The 18,410-nt window shown below is 53.9% G+C and overlaps 6 protein-coding genes across 6 annotated transcripts; 3 read left to right on the forward strand and 3 right to left on the reverse strand.

The window, feature by feature from the left end:
- Positions 1 to 61: 61 nt before the first annotated feature.
- Positions 62 to 3,078, reverse strand: PLICBS_002125 (DNA ligase (ATP); the record flags this gene model as incomplete). Its single annotated transcript, XM_018321755.2, has 2 exons — positions 62 to 2,930; positions 2,981 to 3,078. 2 exons carry the CDS (start codon positions 3,076 to 3,078, stop codon positions 62 to 64), a joined length of 2,967 nt encoding a protein of 988 aa, XP_018179234.2.
- A 399-nt stretch (positions 3,079 to 3,477) lies between these two features.
- On the forward strand, positions 3,478 to 4,473 carry PLICBS_002126 (uncharacterized protein; the record flags this gene model as incomplete). Its single annotated transcript, XM_018321756.2, has 1 exon — positions 3,478 to 4,473. One exon carries the CDS (start codon positions 3,478 to 3,480, stop codon positions 4,471 to 4,473), a length of 996 nt encoding a protein of 331 aa, XP_018179235.2.
- Positions 4,474 to 4,907: 434 nt separating this feature from the next.
- On the reverse strand, positions 4,908 to 6,635 carry PLICBS_002127 (uncharacterized protein; the record flags this gene model as incomplete). The annotated part of the gene is made up of 8 exons (XM_018321757.1): positions 4,908 to 4,970; positions 5,028 to 5,084; positions 5,146 to 5,940; positions 5,987 to 6,194; positions 6,249 to 6,269; positions 6,331 to 6,359; positions 6,414 to 6,481; positions 6,605 to 6,635. The coding sequence occupies 8 exons, from the start codon at positions 6,633 to 6,635 to the stop codon at positions 4,908 to 4,910; spliced, it is 1,272 nt and encodes a 423-aa protein (XP_018179236.1).
- Positions 6,636 to 11,547: 4,912 nt separating this feature from the next.
- On the forward strand, positions 11,548 to 12,759 carry PLICBS_002128 (uncharacterized protein; the record flags this gene model as incomplete). The annotated part of the gene is made up of 1 exon (XM_018321758.2): positions 11,548 to 12,759. The coding sequence occupies one exon, from the start codon at positions 11,548 to 11,550 to the stop codon at positions 12,757 to 12,759; it is 1,212 nt and encodes a 403-aa protein (XP_018179237.2).
- Positions 12,760 to 14,333: 1,574 nt separating this feature from the next.
- Positions 14,334 to 16,159, forward strand: PLICBS_002129 (uncharacterized protein; the record flags this gene model as incomplete). The annotated part of the gene is made up of 2 exons (XM_018321759.1): positions 14,334 to 14,568; positions 14,625 to 16,159. The coding sequence occupies 2 exons, from the start codon at positions 14,334 to 14,336 to the stop codon at positions 16,157 to 16,159; spliced, it is 1,770 nt and encodes a 589-aa protein (XP_018179238.1).
- A 272-nt stretch (positions 16,160 to 16,431) lies between these two features.
- PLICBS_002130 (uncharacterized protein) lies at positions 16,432 to 17,662 on the reverse strand (the record flags this gene model as incomplete). The annotated part of the gene is made up of 2 exons (XM_018321760.1): positions 16,432 to 16,554; positions 16,607 to 17,662. 2 exons carry the CDS (start codon positions 17,660 to 17,662, stop codon positions 16,432 to 16,434), a joined length of 1,179 nt encoding a protein of 392 aa, XP_018179239.1.
- Between the last annotated feature and the right edge of the window lie 748 nt (positions 17,663 to 18,410).

Consider the following 18,410-nt stretch of genomic DNA (forward strand, 5'->3'; position numbering starts at 1 on the left):
GGAAACGCGCTTGCTATATCGCATAGTAAACAGTAATCCTACAAGAGTTCAGGCTCCAACATCACTGCACCGTGTACTGCTCCTCGTCCAGCCTCGTCTTCTCCGTCCAGCTCTCTTGCACCCACGCACCCTTCACCACCCGGGGTATCTTTCGTCGCCCGCTCACCTCCTTGCGCACCTGATCCGCCACGTCGCCCACCTCCATTGCATCGTCCCCCACAACGACTACATGCGTCACCGCCTCATCCAGTTCATTTTCCACGCGACCACCAGCGTACTTGGCATAGCGCGCCAGCTTGCCCAGCAGTCGCTCGCTCGTCCCCTCCACGGGCCTAAAGTGCACGACGCACCCCTGGAACATGAACCTGCGCATCTCGCCCAGGCCCTTCTGGCGCTCCTCCAGCTCCCGCAGGAAGGCCGGCGCATCAAAAGCGTCCAAGCTCTCGAGCTTGGGCATGTCGGCCATGATCTCGCGCAGTTCCTCGACGGACACGTCTCTTGCGTAGCTATCCCCGTACTGGTCCGTGTTGTGCATTGCCCCGGCCCTCGTTTCTTCAGTCGCATAGAACAAGTGGCTTTCCTCGTACGGAAGCAAGTACGCGGCACCGTCGTCCTGTTCCAGGCAGTCTTTTATCCAGCGAGGCCGAATAATGTCCACGCTGCCATCCTTGATGAGACTGGCTGCCTTGACGACCTTCTTGTCCGCAATGTAGACCATGTCTTTGCCCGCGCGCTGTGACACGGCGCCTCCGTTTTCCTTGACAATGGTTTCGAGCTGCGTCTTGGTCTTCTTGTACGGCTTGAGTGACTCGGACAAGACGCAAAACTGCAAGCCCTCAAAGACGCGCGACCTTTCACCCTCAAACGCCACCGGCGCCGCGTCCTCGCCCGCAATGACAATCTCGCGCTTCACGCGCTTAGGGTTCCTCCTCTTCCTGTCCTCGACCGTCATGGCCTTCTCCTTGGACTCCTCGTCGACCCTCTTCTTGAGCTCCTGGAACTCCTCGACATTGAGCGCCGAGTCCCAGCTGCGGTCGAGCCGTAGCCTGCGGAACCGCGGGAAGCGCAGCGTGATGCCCCGAGCGAAACTATCGGACGGTCCCACGCTGGCGGCCTTGACGGACACGACGACGGAGTCTTTGGGCCGGATCCACATGTCAGGCCGCTCCAGCTGCTTGGCCTCGCCGCCACCGAGCTCGATGTACTCGGACGGCGGGTTCTTTGCATCCCACTCGATCCATTTACCCTCGGTGTGGTGCCTGATCTCCGCGTAGTCCTCGCCGCGGAACCCGCCGCCGACCTTGAAGAAGCTGAAACATTTTTCGGGATTGGCGCCTGCCTGGATGTGGTTCTGCGTGACGCGCAGCCCGCACAGAAAGCTCGACAACATTCCGCCGCGGCGACCTGAGCCGTAGTAGCCGCCGATGATGAGACAGTCGAGTGACTCTCCAAACTCGGACATGTATTCGGGCTTGACCTTGAGCCAGTCGTCGTTGCGGCTGTTGAGACGGTACATAGACCGCGGGTTCTTGAGCACGAGACCTTCGGAGGCGTTGGCGACGACTTCTCGCAAGAGGGGCTCGATGGCGTCGGCTGATGTTGCCGGCGTGTACGAGTGGATCTCGAGACGCCGGTGGACGGGATTGACGGCCTTTTCGAGGGCGCGTCGACGGTCGCGCAGCGTGTACTGCGTAAGCTGCTTGTCGTTGAGGTACAGAATGTCAAAGACGCGAAACAGCGGACGGTGGCCTGCAGCGTCCGAGTTGGACTTGTTCTGCTGCTCAGAGAGAGCAGCTGTCTTGAGGGTTCCAAACGGCACGATCTTGTCAATTCCCATATCCCAGGTGATCATTTCGCCGTCGAGAATGAGATTGCGTACGCCCGACGCAAATGCATTCTTCAGATGCCTGGTCAGCGCCGAGTTCCCATCCATGAACCCGTTGCCGTACAGGTAGCTGTAGTCTTTGGCCTTTCTCGACCAGAAGCAGAACCGCATCCTGCCAGGGTGATCCGGATCCTCAATCATGTGCATCTGCATACGCTCGCCATCCAGCTTTTCCTCGATCCAAAACTCGGGGTCCTCTTCAGTGACGCGCAGCAGCTCAATCATCCGCTGAAACGACGCCGGCATCTGGAACTGGGCGAGCTGCGGCTGGAAGCACTGCATCAGGGAAATGCCGGCCTCCTCCTGCTCGAGGCGCACCGCCGGATCGTATAGCTCCCAGCACACCCGGCGCAGGCTCGAGGACACGCTGAAGAGGGCCTCGCCGTCGGGGTGCCACAGGTAGAGAAACGTCTTTTCCGTGGCGCCCACCTTCATCTGCTTGAGGATGATGCGAATCAGCCACATCATCTCCTCGGCGTTCATGCGGTTGTAGAACGTCTCAAAGATGCGCAGGTTCTCGGCCTCGCCTGATGACGCCGCCAGCCTGTCGAGCTGCTCGTTGACCTCGGCAATGGTCATGTCGCCGACGTCGGTCCGCATCGGGCGCTTCGAGATGACCTCGAAGCAGCGGCCGGCAAAGTCGCCCGCGAGACGCGCGGCCATGGTCTGTCCGGGGATCTTCCAGTGTAGAAGATTGTAGCCGTCCTCGGAGTTTTTGTCAATCTTCATGAGCTTGACGAGGAGCTTGCCAATGGCGCTCTCCTTTAGGCCGTAGACGCCACGGTCGCGGTCCTTGTCTGGCAGGATGAGGCGCAGCGCAGGGTAGAAGTCGTCGCCCACGTCCTTGCGCCATCTTGTGATGAACCGTTCTATGATGTGCCTGCGCTGCTCTTGGGGGGACAGACTGTGGGCGCCGTGAGGGCCCTTCTTGCGAGCCGGGCCCCCGGCCGGCTGCTTCTTGTTCTCGTTGAGCGGGTTGAACAGCTCCAAGAAGAGATCGTGAAAGGCCAGCGTCTTGGAGTGGTTCCTCGGGCGGTTGGGATATCTGAAATGTCAATAACAGATCCGTTCACACAGGCGTGGATGGCGACATACTTGTCCTCCAGCTCCTCCTTGGTCATGTCGGAGGCGCCATACTGAATCTCCTCTTCACGCTGGGCGTCGGAGTCCTGGGTTTGGCTCGCGCGACTCATGCTGCTGGATTCAGAGGCGCCGACTCCGATTTCCGATTTTCTTGATGAGTTCAGTCGAAAGAAGGAGAGCAGTCGGGGCCCGCGACTACATGGCGCTGAGGCTCATTAATAGCTGCCATGCCATGGGTGAATGGAGCTGGAGCTCTCCAAGTGATGTGACGATTGGTTGACGATTCTCCACCTGGAGCTGCTGCCTGTGGCGGCGAGCACCGCTAGGCCCCGGTGTTGGATGACATAATGGCAACCAGCAGCCTTCCACACCCACCTGGAAGCAGAGCGCCCGCCAGCTGTTCGCCTCCCACGCCGTCCTTCCAGGTTCCTTCACGACGGGAGGCAGCCTGCAGCTCCAATCCCCAAACGGCTTTCCATCGATCCCAGCCACCATGCCTGACAGCAAGAATGTCCGAGCTAGACGATATAACGTACCCAACCCTCCAGCTAGATGACCACCTCCTCGACGAAAAGCTCCCCTCCGCGAGACCCATCCTCACCATAAACCCCGACCAGTCCCCAGCACACGCCACCCTCGGAGCACTCGACATCCTCCCCCTCGAGCTCCTCGACCACGTCCTCGCACAGCTCGACCTCTGCACCGTCATCTCCTTCCGCCACATAAACCGACGCGCCGCCCAGCTCGTCGAGTTCTCGCCCACGTACCGCGCCATCAGCCGCCACGCCTCCAACGCCCTCTGCGCCGCGCTCAACATTGGCTGCGCGCAATGGGTCACCTGCGGCGCGCTATACGGCGCGCTGTGTACGTGGAAGTGTGAGTCCTGTGGCGACTTTGCGGGCTACATCTATCTCGTCGCTTGCGCGCGGGTGTGCTTCCTGTGCTTCACGTCAAGGAGGCAGTATCTGCCGCTGCGACCGAGCCACGCGCGGCGCAAGTTTGGCCTGAGCGGCCAGATTGTCAATGCGTTGCCGCACGTTCGTGCTCTGCCGGGGGTCTACACGCCGAGGGAGAAGAAGCTACATCGCGTCGTCCTCGTCGACTATGCGTCCGCGCGGCACGCCGGGATCGCGCACCACGGCTCAGAGGCTGCCATGAACCGCTACATGGAAGCTACTCGCGTCGCGCAAGTCCAAGCCTACAATGCAAAAGGCACTGCGTCCGGTCGGTCTGCATCATCTGCTGCCTGCCACACACATCCACCAAAATTGGAAGACCCGCCTGACGACGGTCCGTGGAACCCATTTCGATTCGCAGCCGTTTGTAGAGTTCCGTGGTTGAACAGCGAGACGCAGCAAGTCGAATCGGGCTTCCACTGCCTGGGGTGCAAGTACGAGATTGACCTGCCCCTCAACTTTCGTCGAGAGTTTACAAGGGCCTCGTTTGGGGAGCACCTTGAAGAATGTGGCCCGATCGTGGACGGGAAGCACTGTCCAGGTAGCTAGCAGCTTCGCCCGACTATAAGCCATGAAACCGTGAACCGAAGCATCTATTCGCCCGCAGTGGCAGGAAGTGGTGCAGCAGACTGGCTGTGCGCTGTTTGTGGCCATGCTAATGCATCGTATCAAAACCAATGGCTGTCCGGAGACCGATGAGCGCCTACACTTCTCGTCCTTGGGTCGTAATGCCGGGCACAGGAGCAACATGAGGCAAGACGCCGACGGCGTACAACTGACAAACAAGGTCTATCCTTGTACCAAATCTATACCGGCCATAAAGTCCCGGCACATGTTCCCGTTCCAAGCAATCCCATTCCGTATTTACGAGCCATTGGAGCCAGCCAGAGCGCCCATGTCTATGCCCTGGTATCCTGTATCCGCCGCTGCCGCCTCCACCCCCTCGACTCCCGTTGGATACACGAGCTCCAACCTCGTTCCGCTTACTGCGCGCGAGTAATCATGTCGTCGCGCGAGGGTCCGGTGCCGATCCAGCTAATCTTGACCTGCGCTCCATGTCAGCAAAAGTTGCCATCGAAATAGCTCACGTGGCTGCCACTTACACCAGTGTACTGTTCGATGAACTCGATGTACTCGCGAGCCTGCTTAGGCAGGTCGTACTGCAGTCGGTCCGTCAGTCTCTACTTCAGCAGCTCTGTCTGTTTTGTCAAGGGCACGTACGTAGGTCTTGGCGTGGGTCGTGGGCTTTTGCCAGCCCTCAAATTCCTTGTACACGACCTCGCACTTCTCGAGGAAGGCCAGGTCGGCGGGGAAGTAGTCGAGCTCCTCGCCCTCGGGGGACTTGTAGGCGACAGCCACCTTGAGGACAGGGAATGTGTCCAGCACATCGAGCTTCGTCAGGTTGAGGGCCGTGTAGTGGTTGATGGAGACCGAGTACTTGAGGACGACGAGGTCGAGCCAGCCGCAGCGGCGCTTGCGGCCGGTGCTGACACCCCACTCGCGGCCAATCTCCTGCAGCTTGGTGCCGGCCTCGCCGAGGTCCTCGGTCTTGAAGATGCCCTCGCCGACGCGCGTGGTGTAGGCCTTGACGACGCCGATGACGCGGTCGATCTTGGTGGGGTTGAGGGCCAGGCCGGTGACGACGCCGCCGAGACCGGTGTTGCTGCTGGTGACGTAGGGGTAGGTGCCGTAGTCAATGTCCAGCATGAGGGCGTTGGCACCCTCGATGAGGATCTTCTCATTGTTGTCCTGGGCCTGCTTCATGAACTGGACGGCGTCGATGCAGTAGGGCGCAAGCTTCTGGCGGTACTCCTTGAAGCGCGCAATCTCGTCCTCGACGTCGTACTTGAGCAGGTCGCCGAAGCGCTTCTTGTATCCGCTGGCGAGCTGGCGCAGCTTGCGCTCGAAGGTGGCCTCGTCGAAGATTTCGTGGACGCGGACACCACTGCGGGCGGCCTTGGTGCTGTACGAGGGGCCAATGCCGCGGCCGGTGGTGCCAATCTTGCGCGCGCCGAGCTGTCGCGTGTCAGCGGGATCCCGTGGTGGCGAGCACTCTGCTCACCTCGACTTCCTCGAGGCCGTCGACGGCGGCGTGGAGGTCAAAGTTGACCTGGCAGCGGTCGGAGACCAGGATGCGGTTGTCGGTCTTGAGGCCCTTCTCTTCCAACTCGGCAAGCTCCTTGAAGAAGCTGGGGACGTGGAAGACGACGCCGGAGCCGATCAGGTTGACGCAGTTGGGGTTGACCAGGCCGGACGGAAGAAGGTGGAAGCTGACGGGTCAGTGTCGGGGCGGCGGAGCGGGTTGGGTCGGATCGCGCGCATACCTGTAAGAGACTCCATTCGCCCTGCATCGCCGTCAGTCTTTGTCGTCGCAAGGGGGGTGTCGCAGCAGCGTCGCAAACATACACAATGGAGTGTCCAGCGTTGTGGCCGCCCTGTCCGTCGGTCTCAGCAGCAATCGCAGGATCGGGGTAGACGTCTCAGCTTACAGCGGCTCTGGCGCAAAGGCGCACCTCGGGGCAGAGGATGTCGGTGAGCTTGCCCTTGCCCTCGTCTCCTGCGCGTGGCGGTCAGTTCGGGATGCCCGTCGGGATGCCCCTCGCAATGCCCCGCGACGTGCCGAATGCAGAGTCGCATTGCGCGGCGCGGGCGCGGCGGGGCAGGCACGGCGGTCACTCACCCCACTGGGAGCCCAGAATGATGGTGGCCATGATTAGGATGCGAAGCAGAGGTACAATTGACCCGAGAGTCAACTGAGAGGTTCAGTGAACAAGACCAAAAGTCGTTGTTGAAGCGCGAAAAACTTCCAAGCCCCGCGACAGTCCGGTTGCGTGAGCGGGATAATATGGGCGAAAATGTCTGGTGGGGGGGTGTGGTGGGGTCCATCCAATGCCATCAGAGCCAACGGGCGGTGGCATGGATGGCGGCGCATGGTTCCATGCCGACTGCGCCGTCCGTGAGTCCGCCCGCCGATTCGGACGTGGGAATCCGCAGGTGTGTTTGTTCCTGGCTGGCGGGGCACTGCACGCACTGATTGCCCTGGACAGGTCAACGAATTGGATGGATTGCCGGAGACGGGAGTGAGACGGGATTGACGGCTCTTCGGAGGGCTTCACCTCAAAGGACGTGAGACGCGCTGAGCCGGCCTGTGGCTACAGCGCGAGTGACCGCTGAAATTTCACCAGGGCACCTGCAGTCGCCCGTGTGAGTCAACCTACCCGCCCATGGTGTCCGGGCAGCTGAGCAATTGGAAGGCTGCTGACGCCATCGCAGCCCATGCACCTTCCCGTGCTTTTTTTTAGAGTATTGCTATTTGTAAGGCTACGTTCTGCTATTTGCAAGGCAACCCTACCGTCTGCCCTACTCTCCCTGGCGCTAGCCCGCGCTACCTAATTTTAGTGTATTTATATAGGTCGGGCAAGAAGCGTCGCGATATCTTAATTGCATTAAGTAGTTATAACGTAGTAGCCGCGCCGTAGCGCTAGTAGGGCTTAAATCGCTTAAAAAACGCATTTCCGTAGTTTCCCTATAATATTATTATATTTAGATATATATTATTCCGTTTTAGATCCCTTTACTAGGCCGGCTAGCGTACTTATAACTATACCCTTATTACTACTAACTATATCTACTGCCCTTAACCTCGTCTACCCTAGCTATAGCGCTAGTAAGGCTTAAATCGCCTAAAAAACGTATTTCCGAGGTTTCTTTATAATATTATAATATTAAGGGTATATTCTTTTACTTTAAGGTCTATATATTAAGTCCCTTAACTATATTAAGCTCTAAGCGTAATTAAGGTTATAGTTATATAGCTAGGATAACCTCGTTTTATAAGGCTAAGGTAGATATAGCCTATAATATTATTAAGGTAGCCTATAATACTATTATTATAGTTTATAATACTATTAATATAATTCGTAATATTATAGACTAGCTATAAGCTATAGCGTTATTATAAGCCTAGCTATAGCTACCTTATAATCCCCTTATAGTCTATAACCCCTTTAAGGCTAGCTATAATACCTATAAGCTCTTTAAAGCTAGCTATAATGCCTATAATGCCTATAATAGCTATAAGAGCTTATCTTTAAGCTCGAACTATAAGCGGTTATAATAAATATTTAAGTTTAAGGGTTAGGTCTCTTAGCTTAAAGTCTAATTAAGTTAATAGCCTTAAGCCGTACCCTTACCTCTACCTTAAGTCTCTTACGAGCCCTATATATATATTTACCTTAAGGCTTAGCTTTATTATATAAAATCGGCTTTAACGTTATTATTATTAGTATCGTTATTAACGTTATTATTAGCGATTTTAAGGTATTAAGGGATCTTAAGCTTCTTATTAATAGCATTAAGGTATAGCTAGCTATAGCTATTAATTATAATAATAAGATTATAGATATTAAAGTAGCTACTTTTATAGTCTTATTAATAGTTAGTAAATAAGCCTAAAAGTAAAGTATTTAATAATAATATAAAGAGAGTATTTAATAATAATATAAAGAGATAAATTAAAGGCTTTTTAAGCTATTAATAAATAGTAATTTAATAGCATTAAAGTAGTTAGTCTTTAATAAGGTAGGTAAAGATAGTATAACTATAAGATAGGCTATATTAATGCTTAAAGTTACTTATATAAGCCTTTAATAGCTAAGGCTTTTATTAATTAAGTATCGTAATAAAGGTAAAGTAATATTACTTAACAAGAAGGTTAATAGCGGGATAAATAAGCTATTAATTTAATTTACTTAGCTAAGCCTATTAAGTATATTAAAGCTATTACTTTTAAAGCTATCGAGTAGCCTCTTAAGTATATAAGCGAGCCTTATTTTCGATTATAGTCTATAGCGCTTTATAAAGGTAATAAAGGTTTAATATACTTATTACGAGATAAGATTTAATATTTATATAAGTAATTTTAATTAAGCTATTAACCCTTTAATCGAAGTTATAATAATAGTTAATATAGTACTTTACTTATTACTTATACTATAGTATATATTAATTTTATAAGTATTAAAGGATATACCCTTAGCGGTAGCTAAAGGTCTAGATAAGGTATTTCTATAAGTCTTTAAAGGTATTATAATCGGTAATATAAACAATAGCTTAAAAAGCCTTAAATATACCCTTATAGCTATATTCTTCGTTATTTAAGCTTAAGATACCCTCTTCTACCTCTTATTATACGCGCTTATAGCTTATAAGGTCGAAGTCGAGCTTAAGGTCTAATAGCTCTATAAATAGAGTATTATTATTATTATTAATAGCGTTATTAAAGTTATTATCGCTACTTTCTTTATCCTTCTAACGAGAGTTAATTTTAGCCTAAGCGTTAGCTATAAGATAGTATATATATAGCTATTACTATATATTAAGAAAGACTTTTATAAATACTATTCGAAAAGCTTATTCTTTATCGATTATTATAACTTTTAAGGTAATAATAGTAAGGCTTTTATAAAGCTTATTAAGCCTCTTATAAAGCTATTAAAAATAATATTCTTTTTTACTATTAATAAGGCTAAAGGCGAAATTTATAATAGTCTTTTAGTCTATAATGCCTATAGCTTAAAAGAATAGTATTTTAAAGTAGTTAGTATAATAAGTATTATCGAGGCTAAGAACTTCTAGGAACTTCTTCTATATCTTATAATATTAAAGGTAAGTCTAGAAGATAGCCTTAAGGTAGCCTTTATCATTAAGAAGCTTATTAACCTTAATCTTAGCCTCTTCGAGCTCTTTAATAAAAGCTTAAATAAGTATTAAGCTATTAAGGCACTCCTTCTTAATAATCTATCTATCGTTATAGATATTTTTATTATAAAAGAACTTATAATCTAGGTTAGTATTATAGATAATATTTATTATCTTATAAGCTTATATATTAATCTTAACTATAAGCTCCCTCTTTTTCTTTTATTAAGTTACTATATAATAGTAAAAGAGGCTATAAGTTAATAGATCGATAGATTTATTATAGTTATATTAATTATAACCTTTAGGGACCTTATATTTTTACTTCTAGCTAGAAGACTTAATCGTTAAGGCTATAATAGCGAAAGGGCAATCGATCTTTTATATTAAGGGCTTCTATAGGCTAGTACTCATTAAGGTATACTTAAGGCTCTAATTATAGACGAACCGGATCTATATTAATTATATAACGCTATTAACTTTATATCTTATACCTATAGAGCTCTTAACGAATAAGGTATTATTAATAAGGTATTAGTCTCGAAGGAAAGTAAAGAGGGTATCGTAAGTCTCGAACTCTAATAAAGGCAGTAATAGCGGAATTAGATCGCTAACGTTATCGTTACGTATAACGATAGATATAATAAAAGAGATACCTTTATTAATAGGCTCTTCTATATTTAATAATAAGCTAAGATCTATACTTTTATAGGCCTATAGCGGCTCTAATCGGGCTATAAAATAGCGTTAAACTAATAATATTTATAATAGTATTAAAAGGCCTTATAGCCTACGGTAGCCTCGTAGCTACGAGGTAGCTACGAGGCTGCGGCCTATAGGCCCGCCGGGCGCTAGGCACTAGTATACTAATTTAGTATAGCGGCCTAGGCGGTACGGGATTAGTCAAAAATTTCACTTAGTAGGGCGGGCAGTAGGGTTGCCTTGCAAATAGCAGAACGTAGCCTTGCAAATAGCATTACTCTTTTTTTATCGGCAGTCGCTCCCACGATTCGCTGCCCCTCGCGGGCCCAGCCGGAAGGCGCCATTTGTTGGCCGTCCGTGCCTGCCCTGTCATGCTTGGCTTGGCTTGCTTGGCCACCCACTGGCAGCCATCCGTCCCACCAGCCCCGACTGCGGCCCCCCGTCCCCGTCCTGCCGTCGAGTCACAACCTACGACGTGCAAACGGCGATGTCCACCTCACCCGACTGTGCGTGCCGTGCCGTCTTTTCGCTCTTCTCTCACCGCAGGCGCTTCGACGCCTTCGATTGGATGGCACGCCGGGTCAGCCTGCGTTCGGGTCTCGGCTTCATGTCCGTGTGCTTCCCGGCCCGTAGCTGCCGTGCAGCTGGACGCACCTTGCTGGCAGCGTGCCCCGACGGCGTCGCAGGTCTGCTGCTCAGGGCCTATCCCGACACATGACAGCCGTGACTGGAAGCAACGACAGCATGCCCACCGCTGCCAGTATCATCCGCCCGCGCTCTGGGCGTGGTCTCCGCAACTCGGCTGAGCTGTTGCAAGCCCCGTTCAAGCGAGCGCGGCGCGTTTGGCGGATGCCCAACACACGACCATTGAACACGTCTGTCCATATCCATCCGAGTTGAAGCGCAACTCCGACTAAAAGGCCGAACCTACGTTGGCTGTTGCGGACAAAGGCCGTGTTCTGTGCTCTTTTCATGCTGCATCACATCTACCCCGTCTGAACAGACCTCCTCGACTGGGACAATGGGCACTTCGCACCGATTGGACATGGACCATGAAAGACGTCGCCTTGCCGCATATAAGCTCGCTCTTCCCATAATACTCGGGTGACTCCTGACGTAGACCCAAACTATTGTCTTCGCATCCACGTGCAACAAACATTTCTGCCAACGCAGGATTTCCAGAGACTCAGGCTGCCTCCTTTCGCCGCCGCTAGTGTCACGATGAGGCGAGGGTCCTCTTTCCAGTCTCGGCCGCCCATCGGGGGCCTGTCCCTTGCCTTTGAGGTGCACTTTATGGTGGCTCAAAGTCTCGACGAACCGGCCAGAAACCCCCAACCGCAAACCCGTCAGGAGAAGTGGACTTGCCCGAAAGGCTCGCAGGACCCCTGCGGCGATATCATGCGCCGCTGCATGGCCGTCCTCAGCGCGAATGGCTGCGATTCTAGGATCGTACGCAGACATGCCGCGGACATGGAGAAAGTCTGGGAGACTGAATTCGCCGCGACGTGGCTCCTGAAGCCCTCTTCCCGTCCGAAGCCAAGTGACTATGCCCCAGCCGGCTACAAGTGGCATGGATTCAAGCTGCGCACTCCATTCTTCTATCGGGCTGAAGCACTCTCCCGGCGACCCTTGTTCATGCGGTGCCTCGCAGGACTCCAGGATGCTGTCCTTCTGCACCTGAACTCGTCATGCCAGCTCAACGTCTCTGTGGCGTCCTACCAGCACTTGGGACACCTCACTGAGGCAAAGAAGCTTACAACCCTCGTGTGGCTTCTAGAAAAGCAGTTCCTCCTCATCCTCTGCCCTAGGGTGCCACTGCTTACCGGCCGATCTATGCTTACTACGGATCACAGCAGGCTGGCCAAAGGCAGCAGGTCTCCCGTCCAGAGGCAGGCGCCGGTCTCCATTCGACACGACGCTCCACGATTCCGCGACAGTGCGCTCGACGCCCAAATGCAGCGCCTGTGGGCTTGCAGTAGCCTCAAGGAGCTTGAAGAACTGCTCTGCAGGGCCGACAACGGAGAGCCGCTGGCCTTCTCAATAGTCCAAGACGAACTCCCCTCCAACCCCAACCGGTCCTCCGGGACCTGGAAGGCCGTGTTCCGGTACGCAGTCTGGCATCCGCACAAGGGTGTCGACGTGACAGAGGCCTGTTTGCGCTTGCTCTCGGCCTTTCTCGCCGCAGCGCAGGCCCAGGGCCGCTATTTTAACGAGTTTGCGACGCAGACGGAGGAGATGACTACTTGGCTTGATCAGGCCCACTCGACAGAGGATGAGCGCCTGCCAGCCTTGCTCCAGAGATTTGGCTTGAGAAACGACGAGCAGGTGTGGCAGGCTGCCAGAAGGTTGTACGCTGGCTCAGTAGTTGAGAGGGCACCGAGGTGTAGGCATCGCCTCAGATCGCTCAGCATCTTCCCAAAAAGCAAGCGTTAGGGATCAAATACCTGTTTGGGAGGGGATGGACGTCGGAGAGGAAGAAGAATATTGGGGGCGGCTAATTCATAACCAAGCGTGAGGCTCTTAAGGTTGTTTTGATGCTGTCATGAGTTGTACCTCTAGTTCCCATGCCACTGCCCTCTGGGTCGGTTGAGGGGCCCATGCTTTCTCATTGTGATTTACGGTGACATGACTTATGTTCAAAACTTTGGAATTTCACAAAGCAACGCAACGATTGTCAATGTTGCAGCGTGAATTCGTGGGTGTTGAGCTACACGTATCGGGGTCGCCCGAGGTACAGGGTAGTCCGCACAGTCTGGTGGTTTTCCATCCGCTCTACGAAGTATTAAGCGCAGCTGTCGTCTAAGCCAAGCGGAAAGTGCAAGCGTAATTACTGTGGAACACGCATTCTCTAGGAGGCCGTGTGTTTAGCCTAATTGAACAGATGTTGGGCCGTCTTTACATTGTATGTATGGGAGAGTCGACGCCCCATGAGCCTCAGAGAGTCACAGGTCACTCGCCAGCGCGAGGATGAGCCGAAGCAGGGGTTTTTGATCAGTGACGGACGGTATGACGCGTAAACATTCCGGCAAACCCGGAACGGAAGTGATTCTCCGCGGCAGAGCCGCGCCGAACGAACGTGGATCGTGGCCCGTCCCCATGAACAGCCGCGAGAACATGTCCCTGTTTTTCCAACACAAGGGTCGAGAGCATCGCAGACAACATGAAGCATCCCGTCACATTTTATTTATCCAGCAACGCATTGGCACATGCCATTGAGCTGCGAGCGATTGCGAAAGTGCCTCTATGTGAATTCCCATTGTGTACCTGCACGTGAAAATCGCGCCCTGAGGCAAACGATGCCCCTTGCAGAGCTGCTCCGAACTTTTTTCCCCGATCGAGGCAAATGTCTGGTCGCAGCAGTCACTGCAACGGCGATCATCTGGTCGTCCGAAGTGACGATCCTCGCTTAAGCACGCGTGCCTTGCGTGCGCACATACATGCTGCGCACGTCAACCGCAAAGGCCTTGGTTCGACTCGAGCAGGGCAATTGGCCCACGCCGCTTAAAAAGGCAGCCGGTCAGCATCAACACCACGCGCAGCACTCACTGCGCTGCGTTCCTCGTCTAAGTAGGCCCGATAGAACAGAGCCCGCACAGGGGAGAAGTTATACCAGAACCTGGGGCTTAGTCTCTTGGGCTAGCAGACTACCGATTTGCTTAATGACGGTCGCGTCTCTTGGCCTGGCTTCCATGCCGGACCGACGAGAATTGCTGCAGGTGGGCTTGGAGAAGGCCCGATACCCAGGTCCACCTCTCCACACTGACGGCTCCCCAAGACCTGGGGCAGCCACGGCGGCTCGGCGCGGGGCCCCTCATTGCTTACACGATGGCATCAGGGCAGAGGCTTCCCGCTGGGTTTGACGGGGAATTGCCAAGAGTGGCAGTCGCGGGGTGTCGTAGTAGTGTATAAATGAAGGCTTCGATCCGCGGGAAGAACGGAGGAGCGCAACCTAGGTTCGCATTTGGTGTCGCTGAGCTCCGGTACTCCGTCATTCTCCAACAACCATCATGTTGAGGGCACTGGTGAGCAGTCTTGCGGCGATCGCCGCGTTGCAGGATGCCGTGGTGGCGTCGCCATCAGTGCACCGCCGCAACCGCTGCACCGAGCTCGAGGACTTCATCAAGAAGCAGAACAAGGTTTCCATCGATGGCGTCCTTGCAAACATCGGGCCCGATGGATCAAAGGCCAAGGGCGCTTCCCCGGGCGTTGTTGTCGCCAGCCCGTCCCGGTCTGACCCCGACTGTAAGTCCTTCCTGACGGTAGTAGTCGGTCCTGCGTGGCTTTGCTAACATCGATAGACTGGTACACATGGAGCCGAGACGCCGCTCTGACGTTCAAGGTCCTTATCGAGCGCTTCATCCACGGCGACAAGTCGCTCAAATCCAAGATTGACGACTACGTCTCCGCCCAAGCCGAGCTGCAAGGTCTCACAAACCCCTCCGGAGGCCCAGACTCGGGCGGCCTCGGTGAGCCCAAGTTCAACGTCAATCTGACAGCGTTCACCGGCTCGTGGGGCCGCCCGCAGCGCGACGGTCCGGCCTTGCGCGCCACGGCGCTCATCCTGTATGCCAACTGGCTGGTCGGCAACGGTGCTCGAGGCCAGGCAGCGGACAAGGTGTGGCCAGTCATCGCCAAGGACCTCGACTATACGACGCGTTTCTGGAACCGGACGGGCTATGATCTGTGGGAGGAGATCAATGGGTCTTCGTTCTTCACGCTGTCGGCGTCGCATCGCGCGCTGGTCGAAGGCACCGCCCTGGCGAAGACGCTGGGCAAGACGTGCAATGACTGTGCTGCGTCGGCGCCCAAGGTGCTGTGCTTCATGCAGAGCTTCTGGGTTGGTGGGTACATCGACTCCAACATCAATGTCAATGATGGGCGTACTGGCAAGGACGTTAACTCCATCATCTCATCCATCCACACGTTCGACCCGGAGGCGGACTGCACCGACGCCACGTTCCAGCCGTGCTCCGCGAGGGCACTCGCAAACCACAAGGCGGTGACGGACTCGTTCCGAACCATTTATGCGGTCAACAAGGGTATCCCGCAGGGCAAGGCCGTCGCCGTGGGCAGATACGCCGAGGACGTGTACTACAATGGCAACCCGTGGTACCTGGCCACCAACGCCGCCGCCGAGCAGCTTTACGCGGCGCTTTACCAATGGAATCGCATCGGGTCCGTCTCCGTCACGGACGTGTCGCTGCCCTTCTTCAAGGATCTCATCCCCGACATCAAGACTGGCAAGTATGGCAAGAACAGCAAGGAGTTCAAGTCGATTGTCAAGGCCGTCAAGCTCTACGGCGACGACTTCCTCGCCGTGGGCAAGAAGTACACGCCGGCAGATGGGTCATTGTCGGAGCAGTTTGACAGGAACTCGGGAGCGCCGGAGTCGGCCGTTGACTTGACCTGGTCCTATGCCTCCTTCATCAGCGCGACTGAACGTCGCGCGGGCATCATGTCGCGGCCCTGGGGTGAGCGCGGAGCCAACAGCGTTCCGGCAGTATGCGAGCCCGCCCCTTCGTGCGACTCAGAGGTCACCTTCAACGTGCGTGTCACGACAGTTCCCGGTGAGGATGTTTTTGTGGTCGGCGGCATCACCGAGCTCAGCAACTGGTCTCCGGCCAACGGCATCCCGCTGGACGCGTCAAAGTACACGCCTAGTGATCCTCTCTGGACGGTCAAGGTCAAGATCCCGTCCGAGACGAGCTTCGAGTACAAGTACATCAAGAAGAACCGCAACGGCGACGTGACGTGGGAGAGCGACCCAAATCGGAGTGGAAAGACGGGCAAGGAGTGTAATGCGTCGGAGACGATCAACGATCAGTGGAGGTGAGAGCAATGGCATGCTCCCGGCATCACAGGGCCTGCACCCATTGTCGCGTTGAGGAAATAGGCGAATTGGGGAACGCGTTATTCCTGATGTCTGACCAACCTCGTAGTAACTAGTAATAAGCTTAGGCACGAGTGCAGTGCAATACATGAATGAACAATGACCCTCTCACTAAGCGAGAGTAAAGGAACTATGCCTCACTGTTTGCCTCCATTGACGTGCAGACAGCCACATCCTGAAAAACTCATGCTTTGAGATCAATGGCTTCATGTACGTTATGAGGGGTTCGGTCGCCATGCAACTTGCACGTTGAGATCGCTCTGGGTGAACAGGCCCGCGTTGAACGACTTCCAAGGATTCGTCGGATCTACCAGCGTAAAGTCAAATCGCCGGAAAAGCTGCGCCATTCCATCAGCATCGCCATCAAGCCAGGAGTGACGATGCACTTACCTCGACAAAGACTTTGTTGAGCTCAATCATGGCAATGTTCTTGCCAAGACACTCCCACCTGCTGCCACCAGCAAAGGCCATCATGACGGTCTGTTCCATTTGCTTCGTCTTGTGGGAACCCAGCCAGCGGTCTGGGCGGAAAACATCTGCATCCTCTCCGAAGACGTCCCTGTTGCGCATTATGGTCCACGGCGACCACGCCACGTTGGTGCCGGCTGGAATGGTGACGCCGCACACGATCTGGTCCGTCTTGCAAACTTTGGGATACAGCGCGGCCGCGGGCGGCCAGAGCCGCAGTCCCTCGAGGATAACGGCCTGCAGGTATTCGAAAGCCTGGGCCTCTGCGTGGGTGATTGGCGATGAGATGCGCCCTTCCTTTGCTGCTGCGTCGATCTCGTTCTGAAGCCGAACATAGACATGCGGCGACGTGATGATGAACAAGATGGTCGACCGGATAGCTGTAGCAGTTGTGTCCGAGCCGGCAATCATCTGGACCAAGGCCTCGCACTCAGTTTCCTTCTGGCTGAGGCCGTGCGCCACCAGAGACCCCAACATGTCCCGTTTCACAACAGGCTTATTGCCGAAACGCTGCGCAACGACATCTTCGGCGAAGCGAATGATGTCACCTATGCCGCCCATGTCCTTGACGCTGGGCACGAACCAGCGAAGATACGGCGACTGTATCGTGGAGATGACTCCCGGTATCAGCGTGGTGGAGACGAGGATATAGACGGTCTTGCCGGCCATTTCGATGTAGCCAAACTTGTCTTGGTTGAGCTCCATGTACCCAAACGTCTTTCCAAAGGCGAGCGAAGAGATGACGTCGAGCGAGAAATACTGGATTTTCTCGGCCAGGTCGATGACACCGGCGTCCCTGCTGTTGGAGAGCTGGTTGCCAATCAGGGTGATTAGGTTCTTGACCTGCTCGTCGATGAGCTGGTGAACATCGTCCACGTCTTTACCTCCATATCCGGGCGATATCTTGTTACGGATCGCGTTGTGCAGAGTGTCGTCAATCGTGGAAAACGAGCTGTCCCTGTAGGGATCGATGCGCATGCCACGATACCACCACGACCTCGTCCATGGCGAGCGCACTGCCCAAATACGTCGCAGCTCGGAGGGATCACCACATACAACCCAGTTAGGTGCGATTCTCGCAATAGGCCCTGCCGTAGGGACAAGTCAGCCCCGAGACTCCCGCGTCGCTTCCTCGATGGCGCTCGGCGGGGGAGGGAAAGGCGTCGGCCTGCCATGCTACTGTTGCCTATAAGGTATGGCATGTTGTTCGTGCGAATGCTTACCATGTGTCTTGATCAGATCGTGTAGAATGAGGTGCATCCGCCCATTTAGCTGGTTGAAGACCATCCACAAATTGGTCCAAGCTGCCCACCGCGGACCAGATATGTGCCGAAGACGCAAGAAAGAGCTGACTGCCTGAGCCACAAACAAGGCGCCCGCCGCGCTCAGGGCTACTAAGAGCCACGACATCGCGCCGAGCGGACGACGGAACTGGTCAGAGTCGGCGGAATCGTCGAATCTTGGTGGCCGTTGAGCGTGTCGGCTGCGATCCGGAGATCCAGCAGTCCAGCGTTTCCACTCTGGCAGGATTTCAATTTATCAGGGGGCCATGTTGCCAACTCGTCGGGGACATGTGCGCGCGAGCACCGCCTCCAGGCCCTGTCCTGGGATGTCCCTGCACGGCTGTTTGACACTCTTCCCGCTTCCGCGGCGACCCAGTATTGGCCGCCTGCAGCACTCTAGCCGCGGTGAGGCTAGCGTTCAGGTCTTTCAGGGTTTGTTCCGC

The sequence above is a fragment of the Purpureocillium lilacinum genome, assembly GCF_023168085.1.
Source record: "Purpureocillium lilacinum CBS 284.36 DNA, scaffold_2, whole genome shotgun sequence".
Taxonomy (NCBI): Eukaryota; Fungi; Ascomycota; class Sordariomycetes; order Hypocreales; family Ophiocordycipitaceae; genus Purpureocillium; species Purpureocillium lilacinum.